Source organism: Urocampus carinirostris, chromosome 13, assembly GCF_059441175.1.
Source record: "Urocampus carinirostris isolate Australia breed hairy pipefish chromosome 13, RoL_Ucar_1.0, whole genome shotgun sequence".
Taxonomy (NCBI): domain Eukaryota; kingdom Metazoa; phylum Chordata; class Actinopteri; order Syngnathiformes; family Syngnathidae; genus Urocampus; species Urocampus carinirostris.
In genome coordinates this window covers 16,811,614-16,832,307 of record NC_142361.1, presented here as the reverse complement: position 1 = coordinate 16,832,307, position 20,694 = coordinate 16,811,614, and the positions used below count along the sequence as shown (strand labels likewise).

At 43.7% G+C, this 20,694-nt stretch overlaps 1 protein-coding gene and 1 long non-coding RNA gene across 4 annotated transcripts in view; one reads left to right on the top strand and one right to left on the bottom strand.

Annotated features, from left to right (window-relative positions):
- LOC148353879 (inactive phospholipase D5-like) overlaps positions 1 to 20,694 on the bottom strand; it is a 41,511-nt gene that overhangs the window by 2,299 nt on the left and 18,518 nt on the right. For all 3 annotated transcript variants that reach the window (XR_015852579.1, XM_088352029.1, XM_088352030.1), the window contains exons 2-9: positions 7,498 to 7,634; positions 4,451 to 4,637; positions 2,319 to 2,427; positions 2,040 to 2,167; positions 1,679 to 1,876; positions 1,283 to 1,419; positions 881 to 1,052; positions 719 to 809 (exon numbers count right to left, since the gene is read on the bottom strand). Coding sequence is in view for 2 of the 3 variants with exons in the window: in XM_088352029.1 (XP_088208155.1) it covers positions 719 to 809; positions 881 to 1,052; positions 1,283 to 1,419; positions 1,679 to 1,876; positions 2,040 to 2,167; positions 2,319 to 2,427; positions 4,451 to 4,637; positions 7,498 to 7,634 (1,159 nt within the window). In the remaining variant the exon portion in view is untranslated. The remainder of the gene's footprint in view (positions 1 to 718; positions 810 to 880; positions 1,053 to 1,282; positions 1,420 to 1,678; positions 1,877 to 2,039; positions 2,168 to 2,318; positions 2,428 to 4,450; positions 4,638 to 7,497; positions 7,635 to 20,694) is intronic.
- On the top strand, positions 444 to 9,055 carry LOC148353880 (uncharacterized). Its single transcript, XR_015852580.1, has 3 exons — positions 444 to 1,087; positions 1,681 to 1,879; positions 4,459 to 9,055. It is a non-coding gene; the product is annotated as an uncharacterized LOC148353880 (long non-coding RNA).

Genomic DNA, 20,694 nt, shown 5'->3' with positions numbered 1-20,694 from the left:
TAGGTAAGTGCATTATACTTTTTAAATCAGAGTCCAGATTAAGGAAAAAAGATGTGACCCACACCAAGACTATTTGCCATGTCTTTTCTTGAGTACTTTTGTTTTAGTGATTCAAGACTTACGGTTTTTAGCGAGTGGAGTGCTCTAAGGGACTCAAACGCGACAAGGAAGCAAATAGGGGAACTGGTTGACCAACTCAGAAAGAGGATTGATTTATTAATCAGAAATTAGAGACGGAAATAGGGAGAAAGGCTCGATTAATCGACAAAAATCAAGGTAACGACTCAGAAACCAAAGTATTGATAGTAACAAAAAAAAACAAAAAAAAATGTATAGACTTTTAACAGAAATCTGGTTGTTAGGGTTATGGCTACAGCCAAAAAACTGCAAAGTAATAGTGTTGAAGACTAACAATTTAAGGTGGGAACAATTAACATGACAAGTCAACTGGGGAAAAAAGTGAGAAACTGTGGCTAAGGAATGAAAAGTCACAGGACAATAAAGATAACAAAACAACTAAACAACCCAACTGAAATGACTGAACTGAACAAAAGTGTACACAAAGACTTTAATGTGCTTTTGTACATTTATGTCTATGCACCCTTTAACAACTAAGATAATATACCCCAAAAATTGTTCTTGGTACAAGGTGATAAAGTAAACATTAGTAAAAGACAATTCTCACACATTAAATGAATAAAATAAGTAAAGCCCATACCTAAATAGATGGCCCTGTCTGTCACCATGAACCTGTTGTGGTTTATCCCTCTGAGGCTGCCATCCCTCTGCAGTCTTGGGTTAAAAAACTTCTGCATGTACACACGCACACAATGTTTAGCGTTACTTTTGTATCGGGGATGGTTTGAAGATTTTTACTCACAGCCTCTAGAGAACAGTTAGCCTGCTCCATGCACAGGCTCATCAGAGACCAGACAAAGTTGAAAGTTAACAGATGGGTGTTTTCCCAGCAACTTATTAGCAAACGCAGATGCAACCTCCTCAGGATCAGAGCCTCCCGGAGAAAGCCGTCTATACGGGACCAGTACCTTGGACTGTGGACACAAACAACTGATTCACAAAATATGAGGTAGGCATGTATGGTCCTCAAGAGTTACAATCTTCCGTGTTTTAGATGTCTTTTGCAGTTAACGCAGAGAATTTATATCATGAGCTTATCTTTGCAAGCGCTTGATATGGTGTGAGAGGAGGAACACGCTGAAAACCTGCAGAGACTTCCTTATGATAAATATCAGTAATCATTAGCCAATGTAACTGAGCTGACCTGTAGGTGCTGGTGTTTAGTAGGGGCAAGTAGTCCGTGATGGAGATGTACACAAAGTGGCGAGCATCCTTTATGACCCATGAAATGGCTTCCAAGTCGCTGCTTCGGTCTTTGGGAATGAAAACATCTGGGGAGGTCTATAGGGATAAAAAAGATGAACTTCTGAAAACAAATTTTCATTACCATCAAGTCAGAAACTGAACTAAGGTGTGTTTGTGAGACATCACATTACTACTTTCCTCCAGTTCAAATTGGATCCCGAGCTAATCATGGCAGTGTCAAAAGTACATTACTTCCTTTCTTATCATCCTCTATTATGATGTCATTCTTCTCTATCACAATATGAATCTCAATGCCTTAATTACCACCTCAAATTCAATGGCATCTTTCACTTACAGAAACATATGCTAGGGCCTTGGTGTTGTTCAGGGTTAGCTCCAGAGGCGAGTCCTTGTTGAAGATGGCAAAAAGGCGTTTGGACCAGAAGGAGGGGATAAAGTCTTTGTACTGGAGCCCCCAGTAGACATTGAACACCCTGTGGAGATCCAGAGCCAGACAACTACAGTTGTACACCAACACTCCCAGCTCCTTTCTCTGGTGAGCAGAATTAAACACAATGCATTCATCCATGAGCTCATATTGAAATGCTGAAGCAGTGGTTCCTAAATTACTACCTGGAAGTTGTAGTTTATAAAATCAGCAAACCAATAAGCAGTATTAATGACAAAAAGGTTAAAAAAAAAGTATATCTACACACTGTGGCAAGGGATCTCCAGTCCATGCTGCCACTGCCAATATAAAAGTGTCTCCTGTCCACCACCCAGAAGGATGAGTAGAGGTGACCTTTTGTCAGTGCTGTGGTGTTTAAGTAGTGCACTTCGGCACCTGAAAACACAGAGTGTACAGTAACACCCCTTCCGCACATTGGCAAGAGCCATGTGATGAATAACAAAAACCTCAAGGGCAGTTAACATTGAGAGAAAAATTGTTCAAAGTTTAAAACCTAAACTGCAAACACATTCAAAGGAATGCTAACCATGTTTGGCTAGCAACTTGAGCTCCGCTGAGTCTTCGATCCCACTCGAGACCTTTAGCTGAATTTTCCTGGACTTCAGAGCCAGCAGCCTGGACAGCAGCAGTCTGCCCTGCAAGGTCACAGAAAAGTACTTGTTGAATGCTTAATCAAATGACAAGCAAAAGCCATGGTTAAAGATTTTAGCTGAGTTTTAAAACGTGACAAAGCCCACGCATTATTAAGAAAGTGAAAAATTGAGAAAGTAGGGAAAAAGTAGGCTTTATACTTACAAGAATAGAATGGCTCCAAGAAATTTTAAATTCAGCCCTAACATTTCTAGATGATTTTGTATGCCATTTAAAACAAAAGTTGACAGTGTCATCCCTACCATGTTTAAAAATGTGAAAATCAATTCTCATACACTGCATCCACAACGTGTTTGGTTTGGATAATCTTCAGAGACATCTCACTGAAAGCAAATGCTCAATTTTTGTGAGGTACTGGGGGCATGTACAGTGTGTAATCTTCAGACTTTTTAGGAATTTTGCTGTGCCAAAAATTGGTTAATGCAGCTCATTAAACAGCAAAGTGGTTGCTGAGCTTTACAAACATTCATTGTACACGTACGTGCATGCGTGTACACACGTTTGTGCATCTGTGTTGTTAAAGGCTAAAAGGCCATTAGTTTTTCTTGTCCTGAGCCTACGAGGGAAAGCCATTAGCCTTTAATGAACAATCTTTCGACGTTATTAGTCCTGAATCTGATATACTGCACTGTTTGTGAGTGTATGTGTTTTAAAACCTGTCAAGCCTAGGCAATAACAGTTAGACCTATCACAAACTCAAAATGAGTAACAACTCAGTCGCATTGGCAACTTTCCATAATTCAGTGGTTCTTAACCTTGTTGGAGCAACTGAATCCCGCCAGTTTCATATGGGCATTCACCCATATGGGCATGCAGTGGTCTCATATCTCTGCGTACAAGAAAATCCATGCAGCGCATAAATAGAATTATTCTTTTCCCCAAAAAATTAAACAAACAAATTAATTGTATTATAGCAGGTGTCTAGCCATTGATGGATAATGTTAACTTGAGCTACATTGTTTGTGTATTTCCCAGTTTACATGCACCGTGAACGCATGCAGGTTAGCAAGTTAACAGTGCGGCCGCTGCGGCGGAGTTAAGAGATGCAAATACTGGCATAACGAACAGGCAGGGACAGATCCAATCGGCAAAGTAAAAATAGAAATGCGGTTCTCTTAAGATGGAATGACTGTTGGGGTAAGTCCAAATTGAAATCCAAGTGGTAAAATTTGATATTTTTTTCTTTTTTTAAATAAAAAGGTATCCTCTGCAAAACATTCAGCAAAGACAAAATACTAATTGAGTTTTCGGAGGAAAAATTTGGGACTGGATGGTGGAAGATGATGAATAAATGAATGGGTGGATGGATGGAAGTTGGACTACCTCAAGTGTCCCATTCAGCTGAAAAGTCCCGGTAATTTGAAAGTGAGAAAGTGCAAAATACAGAGGAGAAACAACCTGTAACACATAACAAAATCCGACCCCCATACAGATTATCGAAGTGTTCCCTGTGTTTTGCCGGTGCGAGGCTAGAGTTGCTCAAGTTTGAGTCGCAAATCATGCAGATACATGAAAATCCATATCAAACATATTTGTCGGACTACTTTGTTGCTCAACATAGTAAGAGTTATCATGTTAGCATGAGAAATGACACAACATACAACGAACATTCAAACAATGAGCTATAATTAATGCGCACTGATTGGCCAAGCAATGCCAGTGATGGCCAAGTGGGGTGTTTTATCGTGTATGTACAAGAAAGTCGGTGTGTCGTGACTTTTGCAGCGGAAGCTCCACCGAACCCATTAGACTTTCTCACTGAACCCTTAGTGTTTGATCAAACCCAGGTTTAGAACCACTGCTCGAATTAGAGGATCCCTTGGGAAATGTTTAAAATTGTGAACATTCATACAAATTGACTTGGAGGAAACTAAAATAGCCTTCATCTTTGGAATTTGGAAGGGGATAAAAAGGACATTTTGAGGGGAAACTGTCGAAAATGTTAAGCAACTATGAGAGGGTTTAAGTTAAATATCTCACATAAATAACCAACAGCATGGTTTGTACCTGTCTAGCCGCAGGCTGGAAGCTGGACTCATATTCAGAGGAGTTGAGAAGCCAGAGTGGGGAAACAATCTCCACCACACGGATGGCCTGATCCAGTAGGCCCAAAAGCCCCACTGACAGCGGTAGGTGTGACGCCGTGCTGTTTGAGAAGAAGATGTCTTCTGGGATGTTCTCTACCAGAACAATTCTAAGGAATAAATCATCAAAAAGTCATGCGGATGGAAAGGAACCCAAAGTTAGTCTCCATCCTCTGATCAGAATTTAGCGACAGCAAAGTGTTTTACATCTCTGGTCTACGGTACCGACAATTGCTAGACAAGTAGAGTTAATGAGGAACATCATTAGCTTCCACCAGGAAACATGATTGCACATCATCTTATATTGTTATGGGTATACACATACAATATGTCAAATTGAGGTTAATGCGCTTGAATCAGCAGTTGATGTGATTACAACATGCCAGGAAGAAAGTGATAGGCAACGGCTGAATAACAACTTCAACACTAATTTGATACTTGACAATGTTACAGTTTAGCTACACGGACCATTAATTGAGAAAACGTTTCATCGCTATGTGCATTTAAAACTAAGAAGAGGCGGGGAGGAAACAGATTGTGATGTGGACTCAGCGGGCGGGGGACTAAATAATGACACCGTAGAGTTAAAGCTAATTAAGCGCACACAGACAAATGGGGAAGACTACCAAGACGATTAAATATGAAAATTGAAATGACAAATTACACTAATTTTCACAACACTAACGGAAGTCATGTAAATTTCATGGATAATTGTGAATAACAAAAAAAAACAATAAGCCTTTAAACCAAAATTGTACAAATGTCTTATGAAAATCAAATGCAGCTGGAAATATTAAGTGTGCCATATTTTTTTCGGTCATAGAGCTCAGTTAAATCACGTGACTGTTACAAACAGATTTTACCAACACAGAATTAGACTCCACTAGACACCCCTCAAAGTACGAGTGTATGAGTATCAAAAGGTAGACAAGCACAAGCCTGCCCTTTTCACTAAAGGGCACGATGCCCTCAGTGTGTTTCATTTCTACTTACTGACATGGATTTGATTTTTGGCATCCTCCAACTTGCTTTTAAATTCTCGGCAGAAGGCAAACTGGCTCAAATTTTGGGATGCGTCCAAAGGTCAGACCGCATCATTATGGCCACACGCTGAGCTCACAAAATTAGCGGCGGATATGTTGACGCTTTTGTGGAAAGTGATCTCATTGGACCATCATAATCTGGTATGTAGCTTTAGAAAAGAACACAATACTAAGAAACAGGGAGGATTGTTTTCGATGTTCTGTGGCTGCATTTAGCGCTAATCGGAAACTGCTGCACCAAAACTTACATTTGCAGCATCCTACAATATTTGCTTTGCGCACCAGACATGATACGACACACAGTCCTCTTAGGTCTAAAGACAACGCACAGTGGCACTAAAATCAATGCCTTTAAAATCCTGCTTTGTGAAGTGCCTTTGACAATCACCAGCTACAATTGGGGGACCATTTCTGCCGCCAAATGGAACGTCTGCACTCGGCATTGGTGTTGAAGAGCTGCTAAAAGCATTTTGGAATTTGGGCATCCGTCCACCCTTTTTACTCAGCAGCCTGGATCAATAGTGGCCTTCTTACAAGCTGCACAACGCCAGGCAATTACGACAGACGTGCTTCACAAGACCTTGTAAAGTCAAGCACGATCCAATGGAGAGAGCAAGACACTCTTAGAGGGAAATAGTACTCTACTGCAGAGAACTTGAGGATCAAATAAGTGTGTCATACAGCTATATTTAAAAAGAAGAAAAGACAAATTAAGTTCCAAAATCCAGTCAGACTTAGGCCCAATCCCATTACTTCCCCCTTTTTCCTACATATTTGTTCTAGTTTGTTTTCCTCCTTCCCCTCCCACTTGTTTGGTGAGGGCAAGGGGTTTCTCTCGGAATTAGGAGCGTACTTTCTGCTTGCCTTGTCATCATTGTGCTATTTGTACTATAACATGTGCAAAAAATGTTTGGGGTTTTTGGGGGGAGGAGGGTCCTTTTTCTCTATTCACTAAACTAAAATCTTTCAAACTGGTAACATTAAACTGTAGTCTTAACTTGCTAAATAAATAAGTATGTTGGAAAACAAGTACTCAAGATCGGTTAGACTCATTTTTACCCTTTTTTTTCATACATATTGGTTTCAAAACCAGATGCAAGCAGTTATTTTGTAAAAACGTCACACCATTCTGCAAACAGGGAGCCTGATGTGCTTACCTTCGGCGCAGACGGCGTAGGGCGAGAGTTGGGAGGGAGTGCTTGCACTTTTTGCATAGCTCCACCCATCCCTCCCACTCACCCAATCAAATAACTTTAAGTTCTCTTCCGGTGTTTTGGCGTATTTACAGTTTGTTCTGTGGATTCATCATAAGGTATCTGAACACTGAACACAGATTATATATTGAGATTTTATATAAAGGATTCTTTAGCGTTGTAAAGCCAAAACGAGTTTTTTTTTTTTTTTTTTTTTTTGGTGTGACACCTTGACTGTAAATTGTAGTGAAAAACGTGCCCTATATATTTTACGAAGTACCATTTATAATTCATCTTTGGTTTGGCTTTGTGTGTATCTGAACAGGATTTATGGCACAAGTTCTGAACGAGATGGAGAACATTTGCATGCCATCAAATTTGTCTCTGAGCCTCAGGTACTCATAGAAAAAGCCATAAATGGCTCGCGAGCCATATGTTCCCGGCCCTGTTTTAATTATTACCACTCACCACAATCAACAAAGTAATTTACTTGCTCCAAAGTGTTTTCGATTGCTGGATCTTGTGTGTTTACAAGTTGGACTTTGCTTGCGAGAAAGCATGGATTTACACCAAAATCTTTATGGATACTACTGTGGCATTTTTGCCATGAAATGAAATGGATAAAACATCAGTCATCCAAAAAATATAGTGCTCAAAATATTACAAAAATGATAAACAGATTGTTGAATCTCAAACTAATACAATAATAACAAACAAAACATCAAATCTCCCACCTGCAGTTCCGACTGCAGTTGTCCTCTGTGATTCCGTCTTCGTCCTCGCCCCAAATGTCCACAGCTGAGAAGATGAGCGCCACCAACACAGCAAAGCAGCACAGCAGGGCAAAAATCACAATGCACTTTTGCTGTGACTAGAGAGAAATAGAGAGAAAGTAGTAATTTGCTTGCACATTTTGACTCACACCAGTCAGGCTCAAGATTTATTGCATGATTCGACAAATACAACTTACAATTTTGAATTGTTGAATTTGAAACAGGATTTTATTTTTTATGTTTTATATTTATTCGAAAAACAACAAACTGTTCAGTTGAGGCCCTCTCTAGCCGGGTGCAGTTTCATCAGCTTTATGGTACAAATGCCAGCCATGTTTTTTAATGCTAAAACTCAAAGCAAAATCTGCATTTGCTATTGGCTTACCATCCCTTATGAGGATTAGCAGGTCAAATGAAGGGCGGAGGGAGGGCGAATGTATTTTCAAAACCCATAACAACTTAAATCAGCAGTACTTTTGCAGAGTTTTTTTTTCTCCCCAAATGTTAATCTATGATTTAAGAGCACTGTCGTTTGTTGTCAGGACAGTATCAATTAAGACCGTCAGCAAAGTAACAACCAAAGTGTTGATTTACTGCTTGCTTGGGACGTTACTATAGCTAGCAAAAAAACTCCCATAAAAATAGAGTATTGGGTAAAACTCTCCAAGAATGCTTGACATAACACCATTTTTTATCAGAATGATACCATTACTGTCATCCCTTTCTGTTTCACTGTTTACTTTTCGTGGCTTGGATGCTGCGCAGATTTTTATTTTACATTGTGTTCTGCAGCAGACAACACACGGCAAACGCTATCATGGGGACGATTGGCGGAGGGCTGTGTATGTGCGTGTGTTGGATGGGTGTGACTTTGTTGTCTGCGACTGTGACAGGCTGGGGCACAATTCAATGGGCCCACCAAAAACAAACTGATGCATGGCGACAGCTAATATTTTAGCAACTCATTACACTGAAAATAAATTAATTGATTACATTGGCCTCTGAGGATAGTCAGAACAGCGCAGATAAATGCTGATCACCAACTGGTGCTCCATGGATTGTTAACCGGTTGGGGAAGAGACTAAGGCGGAGTTGGGAGCAAAAGCAATAGCGGGCCCGCAGGTCCGGCCTACTGTGGCTAGAGTAGTTAACAACTCTCATAAGCGACCCCTGCCGAGCCTGTATCTTACCAATTCCAGATGCATTACCCATAAGACCAATTACCTGGAGCTGCAACTTGTGGGAAACCGCGACATGAGTTACTTTTGAATTTTTATCCTGACATACCAGACTCAACCCAAATTTCCCTGATGCTAACATGTGGCTAGCCACTCTCTAATTTGATTTCCTACAATGAAACAACAAGCCTTCCATTCTCGTTTTACTATTGTATAATGACAACAGAGACCGTTCATTCAACTGAAATTTTGTGATCTGTGTTTTTATTTGTATATCTATAGTTGTTATTTTGTTACTTGTACTATGTTATTGATATCTAATAAATCAATCAATGTTTCTACTTTGTGGGTTTTCCTGGTCTTCTTTGGAATGCAACCCTCACGAAAAACAAGGGATTTGTTTACTGAGTTGCAACAGCAGTATCACAGCAGTCTTCATGACCATTGTCCAATAGCTTATACAGCTAATCTCTTTAGCTTCACTTTCCATTTTTTTTTTTTGTAATTTCTGCATGCACTTTTTGTGTCTCCCGAGGGAAATAAATCAATCTCTGCACCAGTAATTGGAGCATCCTTGACTCTCCCTGAGACACGCTTGAAAGGTATTTGCTTTTGCTGTCTAGTTTTCACTAACCTGATTATGCATTTGCACTGATGTACGACATGGGAACATATTTTTATATTCCCTGTTGGGTGGGGTTTAATAAAGCTTCTGTTAAATGCACTCTCAACATCATCGTATTTGTTTTGCAGTAACAGCACTCATTTGAAAATTACCTAACTATTCAATATGCATTGCAAACCTCTGTGACATTAGAGCAGTGTTTTTTTAATCACTGCCATTGCTTCTTTTTTGCCTGCACTGCAAAAAAATCTTCTTTTTTTAAAGGTCAGTTTGTATCCTGATCACGTAATTGTCTGCCATCTTACTGCTACGGGAACCCCAATACTTCAAAAAGGTTGGGCCAAAAAATATATATGGTCACTTTGAGTCTCTTAAGTTTGTCTTCTTCCTTGTGCTTTTTAGCATCTGTTTTCGGTTCCAGTACACGATACAGTGACATCTAGTGGTCAAATAACACACATTGTCCCTTCAAGTAAAATGTTTTTGTTTTAAAATGAAAAACTATTCGATAATTTTGCCAATTTAAATTAAATAATTTTATTACAGTTTTCGATTTGTCTACTAAAATAAAATGCACTCGTATTTTTTTAAATTTTAGTATAAAAGACATTTGAAATGTAATAAAATAAGAAAGAAATTACTAATTTTACTAACAATTTTAAATACTGGTAAAATAGGAATATAAAAAATAAATAATATAACCAAAAGTATACTGATATTATTCTTATTATAATACATAACTTTATGTCATGATTACTGATGTGGCTCAGCTGTGCCCGCTCATTTGGCGCCAATTGCTGCGGGTTCTGATTGGCTCCCTGTCAGTATTTGAACCCAGTCCTGCCTGTCCCCTGTTCTCAGTCTGTCTGCGAACCTCTGTGTATACTAGGCAAGCTTTTTTCGACCCACCTATCCCGTTTTTACTCCCGTCCGTCTTCGGTTACGACCCGTTTTGATCCTGACCACGTTTGCTCTCCTGTCCCGACTTACGACTCGTTTTTTATCCCGACCACGTCTGCTCTCCCGTCCCGGCTTACGACCCGTTTCACTTGGCGCCAGCCGCTGCGGGCTACCTGATTGGTTCCCTGTCCCTTTTTAAGCCCAGTCCTATTACTCTCCGGTTGTCAGTCCATCAGCGAACCTCTGTTGTTACAAGGCAAGCATTTTGACTCTGACTCCCGCCTGTCCCGTTTTTGCACCTGTTTTTCCACCTGTCCGTTGCTGTTCTCCCCGTTTGTCTCTGGCTACGACCTGTTTTGATCCCGACCACGTCTGCTCTCCCGTCCCAGCTTACAACCCGTTTCTGACCCCGACCAGGTTTTCCCTGTTTTTCCGTCCTTGACACCTCCATCGCTCGCTCCGGAAGATCCACTTCCGTTTTCGGATCACAATCCGAGTACGAGAGCGACTTGCTTCCCGCGCCTAGCGAACACCGTATCGTGGGCGCAGCCCTTCCTCTTTCCTTTAATAAACCTTGTGAGAAATGTCACGCAATTGGGTCCTGTTTCCGTTCTGGCTTTGACACTTGATAAAGCAACACCTGTCGTGATTACCTAACCGGAGTCACCTGAGGTAATCAGCTGGTGTGCTGGAACGCGATCTCTTGATTGGTGGAAGTCTACTACATAAGCTGTCAGCGTCCAGAGATGGACGTTCGAGTGTCTTCCTCATTTCCTGAGTTAACCTCCAACATTCAAGGTACCACAAGTCCATGTATATTCCAAGTCTGATTCTCGTTGCCTGACCCCTGTCTGTTAAAAGTTTACGATCTACTCTTCCGTCCCGGCCACCGACTTACCTGCTACGTTTCGCCACGCGTTATCACCACGGAGTTGCCATATCGTCCCAAGAGGCTTTCCACTGCCAAGGCTCGACGTCCCAAGCCTGCTCCACCGAATCTTGTCACAATAAAGCCTTTAACTGACGCTATTGGATCCGAGTCCTTGTTCTGTTCCTTGACAGAACACTCGAACCAAAGCATGGATCCAGCGACAGTTCGTCCCACCTCTGAGAGATGCGGAAATGCCGAACAGGAATCCGCGCTACAGCGCCTACAACACACCGAAGGCGCAATACAACAAATCGTCCACGACGTATCCACACTAGTCCGGCAAGTACAACGTCACCAAGATTTTTTTGAACAGTACGAAGCTTCCCCGGCAACACGAGCACGAGATCCAGTTCCGCCCCTTTCTGATCAGGTCGGCAGTGTTGAACCACGAGTAGGTTCGCCAGAGAGATTCAGTGGAGAGCCCGCCCAGATCCGCCCCTTTCTTATAAATTGCCGACTAATTTTTGATCTACAACCGCGAGCCTTTGTGAACGAAAAGGCGAAGGTGGCTTTTGTGATAAATCATCTGACTGGCAGAGCCCGCCTTTGGGGAACGGCAGAATACGAACGAGGGGCGACAGCATGCACCTCTTTTAATTTGCTTAGCCAGGAAATGATTAAAGTTTTTGATTCTGGAGCCTCATCAGTCGATGCTGCTCGTTCAATCTTGAACATTCGCCAGGGGAGACGCTCCATTGCCGACTATGCCATTGACTTTCGCACACTAGCAGCCCAGAGTCACTGGAACGAAGAGGCGCTGGTCGACGCCTACCTCCATAGCTTGTCCGGTTATATCAAAGACGAATTGGTTTCCCACGCTCCTCCGGTAACTCTTGACAATGCTATCGAACTGACCGCCCGGATCGACCGTAGGGTTCAGGCAAGACGCAGAGAGAGAGAAGATCCCAGACAACCCATCACCCGGCAAAGTCAAGACATTAGTAAGATACCGAACCCCCCAACCAATTCTACCGCACCTCATGAGATGATGGAGGTGGACCGCACCTTTCTCTCCGTCGAAGAACGCCAGCGAAGGCGTACCGAACGGCTATGTTATTACTGCGGCGGCCAGGGACATAGGGTGGTCAATTGCCCGTTAAAAGCCAACGCTCGTCGGATATAGGGGACATCCGATTGAGCTCGGCTTTATTATCGTCCCCCAAGACTGATAGACCTGTTCTCCGGGCAAATCTCATTATTTCCGGTACATCTCAACCCTTCCATGCCCTCATCGATTCTGGCGCCGAAACAAATATCCTGGATTTGTCACTCGCACACAAGATGGGGATACCTGTTGAAACCCTTCCTAACCCGGTATCAGCTCGGGCTTTGGATGGCCACCTATTAGGCACCGTATCTCAAATAACGGAACCCATTGAACTACAGTTGTCTGGAAATCACAGAGAGAAGATCCGATTTCACTTACTTCACTCCCCTAACCAACCCCTTGTCCTGGGTCATCCTTGGTTGGTGCAACACAACCCCCATTTCGACTGGCGCACTGGGTCGATACTTGAATGGGGCATGGACTGTCACCAAACCTGTCTGCAAGCCGCTCCTTACCCAAATCATCCTGTTTCCACGAGGGCTCCACCCAATCTGTCCAAGGTCCCAGCCTGTTACCACCACCTACGGGAGGTCTTCAGTAAAGCTAAGGCCTCTTCCTTGCCCCCTCATAGACCTTATGACTGCGCAATTGATCTCCTGCCGGGGTCTGCTCCTCCTCGGGGCCGCCTCTACTCCTTGTCCATTCCCGAGAGGAAGGCCATGGAGGAGTACATTTCCGATGCCTTGGCGGCTGGTATCATTCGACCCTCCTCTTCTCCTGCTGGGGCGGGGTTCTTCTTTGTGGGAAAAAAGGACGGGTCACTCCGGCCCTGTATAGATTATCGGGGCCTTAATGAAATCACGGTTAAAAATCGCTATCCCTTGCCTCTGCTTGCCTCTGCATTTGAGCTTCTACAGGGGGCCACGGTCTTCACTAAACTTGATCTGCGCAACGCCTACCACTTAGTCCGAATCCGGGAGGGTGATGAATGGAAGACGGCATTCAACACACCCAACGGTCACTACGAGTATCTGGTAATGCCGTTCGGATTAACCAATGCTCCAGCTGTTTTCCAATCTTTGGTAAATGACATTTTACGAGATGTGCTTAATCGTTTTGTTTTTGTGTATCTGGACGATATCTTGATTTTCTCAAAGTCCCTCGATGAACACCGAAAACATGTCCAGCTGGTTCTCCGTCGTCTCCTAGAGAACTCTTTATTTGTTAAGGCAGAGAAGTGCGAGTTTCACGCCAAGACAGTCTCGTTCCTGGGCTACATCGTGGCGGAGGGGACCCTTCAGATGGATCCTGCCAAGGTATCAGCAGTCACCTCTTGGCCTGTCCCTGAGTCTCGGAAAAAACTCCAACAATTCCTTGGTTTTGCCAATTTCTACCGGAGGTTCATCAGGAACTACAGTTCGGTGGCAGCTCCCCTCACGCTTCTTACCAGTCCTAGAGAGCCATTTCGGTGGTCTTCCGAGGCTAATGCAGCTTTCAACCGTCTAAAAACCCATTTCTCTACGGCCCCCATACTCCAGGTACCGGACCCTGCACGCCAACTGGTAGTGGAGGTGGACGCCTCAGATGTGGGAGTGGGTGCTGTCCTGTCCCAGCGGTCGGACAAGGACCAGAAAATGCACCCGTGCGCCTTCTTTTCCCGGCGGTTGTCCCCGGCCGAACGCAACTACGACGTGGGGGATCGTGAGTTGTTGGCCGTCAAGCTAGCCCTGGAGGAATGGCGGCATTGGTTGGAGGGGGTAACGGTGCCGTTCATAGTTTGGACTGACCACAAGAACTTAGAATATATTAGATCGGCCAAGCGGCTCAATCCTCGCCAGTCACGTTGGGCCCTGTTTTTCACCCGCTTTAACTTCACTCTGTCCTACAGACCCGGATCTCGGAATGTGAAACCCGACGCGCTGTCCCGACAATTCCAGAGTTCCAATGACACACCTCAGGGTCCTGCAACGGTCCTTCCAGCTTCCTGTATGGTGGCAGCAGTCTCCTGGGATATCGAGTCCCGAGTCAGAGAGGCGATACCCGATCAGGCGGGTCCCAGCTCCTGTCCCGAGGGTCGACTATTCGTCTCCGAACCCTTACGGTCCGAGGTCCTCCAATGGGGGCACAATTCTCACTTTTCTTGCCATCCGGGGTCGGCTCGGACTCACAGTTTCTTGTCCCGACGCTTCTGGTGGCCTACCATGGCCAAGGACGTTAGGGAATACGTCTCCGCCTGTCAAGTGTGCGCCCAGAACAAAACATCCCACCAACGTCCGGCCGGTCTGTTACATCCACTTCCGGTTCCCCGCCGCCCATGGTCCCACATCTCCTTGGACTTTGTGACGGGGTTGCCAGTATCCGAGGGGATGACGACTGTACTAACTATCGTGGACCGGTTCAGTAAGATGGTCCATTTCGTGGCACTACCGAAGCTCCCCTCCGCCAAGGAAACTGCATTGATAGTCCAGCAGCATGTGTTCCGCCTCCATGGCATCCCTCTGGACATTGTTTCTGACCGTGGTCCCCAGTTCTCATCCGCGTTTTGGAAGGAGTTCTGTCGTCTGTTGGGTGCCTCTGTCAGCCTCTCATCAGGGTTCCACCCTCAATCCAATGGTCAGTCTGAACGAGTGAACCAAGATTTGGAAACGGCACTTCGCTGCATGGTCTCTAGTGAACCGTTGTCCTGGGCTCGGCAATTGGCATGGGTGGAATATGCTCACAATTCCTTGGTTAGCTCATCCACTGGAATGTCCCCCTTCCAGTGTGTGTATGGGTACCAACCCCCTATGTTCCCTAGTCAAGAAGAGGAAGTAAACTGCCCGTCAGCTACGGCGAATGCACGTCGCTGTCGGCGAACTTGGGCTCGTGCTCGGGCCACACTCCTTCGGGCAAGCAAGACTCATGCCGTTGGGGCTAACCGACGGAGGAGTCCTGCTCCGAAGTACCAGGTGGGCCAGAAGGTGTGGCTCGCATCAGCTGATCTTCCACTGAAGGTTGAGTCGAGGAAACTGGCTCCTCGGTATCTTGGCCCATTTCCTATAGTAAAAATTATCAACTCCTCAGCAGTCCGTCTCCGTCTACCAAGATCTATGAGAGTGCACCCCACGTTTCATGTTTCCCGAATCAAGCCCGTCAGCCAGAGTCCGTTGGCACCCATTCCACCTCCTCCCCCAGCTCCACGCTCCTTGGACGGGGAGCCTATCTATACAGTGCGCCGCCTGCTCCGCTCCCGACGCAGGGGTCGGGGCTTCCAGTACTTGGTCGATTGGGAGGGATATGGTCCGGAGGAGAGATCATGGATTCCCAGCAGGCAGATCCTGGACCGATCTCTTGTGGCAGAATTCCATCAACTGCATCCTGACCAACCAGCACCACGCCGTGGTCGTCGTCGTAGGTCCGACGCTGCTGCTCTTCCACCGGCAGACCCACCCGCTACCACCCCTTCAGATGCGGACGAAGGGGCCTCTATCCACTCGGAAGAATTCTGAGGGTTCATCGGACGACCTCTGGGCCCTCGATTTTTGGATTATTGGTGATGTATTTTGGGTTTTGGGGAATTATTTGTAACTGGCCTGTGATTTTTTTTCCCTTGGATTACCGGTGTTGCCATGTGACGTGTTTGGATTTATTTTTATTTTTCCCTGGGGGACTTCTGGAGCCGTCCCTTGAGGGGGGGGTTCTGTCGTGATTACCTAACCGGAGTCACCTGAGGTAATCAGCTGGTGTGCTGGAACGCGATCTCTTGATTGGTGGAAGTCTACTACATAAGCTGTCAGCGTCCAGAGATGGACGTTCGAGTGTCTTCCTCATTTCCTGAGTTAACCTCCAACATTCAAGGTACCACAAGTCCATGTATATTCCAAGTCTGATTCTCGTTGCCTGACCCCTGTCTGTTAAAAGTTTACGATCTACTCTTCCGTCCCGGCCACCGACTTACCTGCTACGTTTCGCCACGCGTTATCACCACGGAGTTGCCATATCGTCCCAAGAGGCTTTCCACTGCCAAGGCTCGACGTCCCAAGCCTGCTCCACCGAATCTTGTCACAATAAAGCCTTTAACTGACGCTATTGGATCCGAGTCCTTGTTCTGTTCCTTGACAACACCATCTTAAAGTTATTTTTTAGGTATTCATTTTGTAGCGTACAATGTCAAAGAGCCTCATTAGTTAAGGGGGTACATGGCCGATTGTTTTAAAGTTTGAGGTACATTATTTGCAAGTTTAAGAAAAAATGTATTTAAAGTATAGTATCTAACTATTAGGTTTTGTATTTTAAACAACTTATACGCTTTCCCCATACTTTATATGTTTTTTTTTATCATTTCAAATTGTGTACACACATTTTTTGGTATGGGAAAAGGTTCTTTTGTTAGACCGATCTCATTTTGCACATTTGAGCTCTAACACAGTCACTGTTAGCAGACGAAATCGTCATCGTAAGTTGCTGCTATTGATGCGGTATGCTGGATACCTGTAGTCGGTCTTGCTGTGAGTAAATAGGTACCGGGTTCTGTTTTTAAGGTTTATTATCAATTGATAGGGGAAACGCAATCATTATTAAGGGCCGCAATTGGCTTAGGTTTAAATTTGGTAATATTCAATATCTGGCACATTCCATGGAAAATGCTTCTGTTGTTAGAAAAAATAATAAACTATGAAAATGACATACACCCCTTGTCACATGTCACAGAATGTGGTCTTGAACATGCCGGCAGCCATTTCCGACTTGTTTAATACTGATGCTGTCAGTTACTTTACTTGCAAGTGGAACCTGCTTGCTCTTTTCCAGCTGACCTTTGGTGAGAGCTTCCTGCTGGCAGGCATAAAAATCCTGCACACCCTGGTGCTTTTAAAATGGAGAAAGTCATGTTTATTTTATTTGTATAGCCCTTGATCACATAGAGAGCTCGGTGGCCTTGCGGGTAGGGCGCTCGTCCTGAGACTGGGAGGTTGCTGGTTTGAGCCTTAGCTGGGTCATACCTAAGACTCACAAATGGACCCATTGAAACTTTTTTAAGTATGTTTAATCCGGCTCATTTTTAGTATTTTTCCCTTATTCAGTTTATTTATATATTTTAAACGTAAAATTTAGTTCATTTTCAGCATTATTGTACTTTTTGTTAACTTAAATTTCTCTGCTATAATGTAACTAATTTTAATTATTTATACTTTTTTCAACCATAATTTGGCCCAATTTAAATATGTTTCATCACATATATTTAAACTAAATAATGTATTTCAGCATGATAAAGTCTGATAAATGTGTCAGAGGTCCAATTATAGTGCAGTGCTGCTTGAGGGGGCTGTATAAGTTTACAGCAACACGAATTGAAACAACAATGCGCCGCTTTTAATGAGGCTCATTTGTCTAAGCTTGTAGTGAGAACACAATGTCCCCTCCTGAATGTCTTTCCTTTGTCAGTGGGAATTTCTGGTAGTTACGTAACAACCTGTTGCATGCGACAATGGGAAATTAGTTAATTAATACATTACCTCAACAAAGATTTTGCTTTATTTGTCCTTTTTTTCGTGGAACACCTAAAATGTTTCTTGCAATACCTCATATCCTTCAGATTTAATTTCTCTCCAGTGATCCCAAGGGCCAAAAAGAAATTCGCAGGTTTGAGAGTGTTTTCTGTTTGGGCCCTGGTGCTGTGAAATACTCTGTCCTCTGATATTTGATTTAAATCTAGGCTTGAAACACACTTATATTCTATAGTTTATGAATGACCTATATTTCATATTAATGATGTCTGTGTATTGTTTGTTGATGCCCTTGCAAGATTCATTCTTGCAACACAACCACCTGAATTGAAATGTCTGTTTACACATACCATTTTGTACAATCATAATAATAAAAACTGTAATAAATGATAATGAGAGAGATGGAGTTGCTCATTATCCGTAATGAAGGCCAATAAGGCGGCCTCTGATTGGTCGAAATTGTTCTGTCCTCCCCTCCAGCTGTGCTACGTTATTGCTAGCTGCTCTCTAAGAACATTTGACATGATTTTGCACCCTACAATGGAGCGGACTCTGAAGGAGTTTGCCGAACCGTACCGAGAACACAGAGCGCTGAATCCTGGAGGTTTGTTTTGAGTGACAGGAAAACAACATCACAGAATGCTGTTAGCCACGGAAATTGCTGACTCAACATGTTTCTGTGTGTCTTTGAGAGTGATTGTGTATATGTCTGCCTTAACCTGGTCCATACCCAATAAATTGCTACCTCTCTGCATTTCAGTCACGTTTGATGAACTCTTAGCAGTCTTTACACTTCCTTCTGTGTCTCATCAGTCTCTTGTTATGAATCTGTGAAGTTCTTTACTGAATACATAAAATCACATGCCTGATAAATATGTACTATCAATGTATTTACCTTTTTACAGTATAATGTTTCCTGCAATCTGGATGTTCCTTTGATTGGATTGGCTTTGTGAATCTGTGATTAGCTCAGGGCACTAAAGACTCAGTGCTGCCGCTGCCACTGAGGAAAAACAAGAGGTGTGTGTCTGCAAGTACCGGCTCTGGAAAGGCTGAGGGTGCACTAGGGTGATGGATGCGCAAACAAAAGCTGACTGACACGGTGAAAGTCGAACAGGGCTGGAGGAAAAATTGTGTCCGTTGTTAGGGGCAGCCTAAAACGCTCCCTTGACCTATGTAAGGATCATCTAGCAAAATTATGTTTTTCTAATCACATTTGAAGAGGGCAAGAGTTGGTAATTAATTAGTGTTATTATACAAGTTTATGATATAAATTTAGAAGTCCTGAAAAGACGCCAGATGACGTTGTCTCATCGTGTTTTTGCATGATAGTAAGAAATAGCGTCAACGGCATACTGGCCTTCGTCAAGCTTAGCTGCTTTATGAGCAGAAGCGAGTGTATGTTTACAGAGAGGGCGGATGACCAAAAGAGTGGGATGCTGAGATGGTGATTACAAATCACCTGACGAGGAAGTTCAGTAAAGCGCCTGGACGGTCGCCCGTTTTCCACCTCTGCCCAATGTGATCAAATTGCCATCTTGTCAGCGTCTTTCCAATAACTCCAAATTCAGTGACTTAGATCTTGCGGTTTGCTCTTGCCGGGAAGTGTCAGGTAACTCTTCACAGTGAGACTTGTCTTCTAGTTTGTAGATTTCTTCTCTTATTTCTTAGGCCTGACTTTGTTCCTGTTGCCCTGTGGGGTTACTTTTTTTATTTTGTCCATTTCCAATTCTCCTATTCGGATAGCAGTAGCTCAGGAGGTAAAGCGCTCATCTTGGGATAAAGAGGTCGCAGGTTTGATTCCCGGCTCCTCCGTGTTATATATTGAAGTGTGGGCAAGACACTGAATCCCTACTGCCCCCGATAAGCAGGTAATTGCCTTGAATTGCTGACACGGCTATTGGTTACTGAACATGTGTGTACGGGTAAGTGTGAAACACATTGTTAAGTCTTCATTGACTTGAAAAGCGCTATATGAATCCAGACCATTTAAAATTATGCAAACCTCATTACTGCGAGCAATAGTATCTTGTTCAACTAAAGGGATAATGACGTCCAAACTCTCTCTTCATCAATATGATTTATTTACATCTATATATTTTTCCAGGGCAGCACAGCGGCTGGGTGGTTTGCACACAGGCTCAGGAAGGTTTAGGGTTCAAGTCCAGCTACCGCAGCCTCCCTGTGTGGAGTTTGCATGTTCTCCCCGTGCCTGTGTGGGTTTCCTCCGAGCACTCTGGTTACCTCCCACATTTGGATAACTTGCATGTCAGGTTAATTGGCCGGTCCGAATTGTCCCTTGGTGTGAATGAGCGAGTGAGTTGTCTGTCTCAGTGTGCCATGCAACTGGCTGGCAACCAGTTCAGGGTGTCCTGTGCTCACTGCCAGAAGTTGGCTGGGATGGGCTCCAGCACTCCCACGACCCTACTGAAGATAAGCGGTAATAGATGGATGGATGGAGGTTCATACATGCCAAACACTGCGCTCATCTGCTTTTATATGACTTTTAGCAAAGCTGTTCGGGGCGGAACACATTAGGTTGGCGGAATAAGGGAATGGGGGTATTGGTGGAGAGAGACATCATCCTCGTCCCCACCTTTTGTTTTGGTTTCCATTAGTTAGTGTATGACGGTTGATTCATCATTAGCTCTACATTTGCTTGAAAGGTAAAGTATTTTGAAACATTATACACCAGAAAATATCAAAACGTACATTACCAGGCTGTTCCTCAAACAAAATAAGTCATTAAATACATTTCCCTACACTACTTCATTAGTGAATAGTTAGTACATAAAAATAAATAATACTGGACTAATAATCTCCTGCCACCTACATTACTAATATGGATGTTAGTTGCCTAGATTACTGGAATAAAGCAAATATGCTGCGGAATACTTTTGGGCAATTTTCTGCAGGACACTCGACAAGGTCCCACGGCACACTTGCATGCCCCAGCACACTGTTTGGAACATTCTGATCTAGTGTTTCAATTT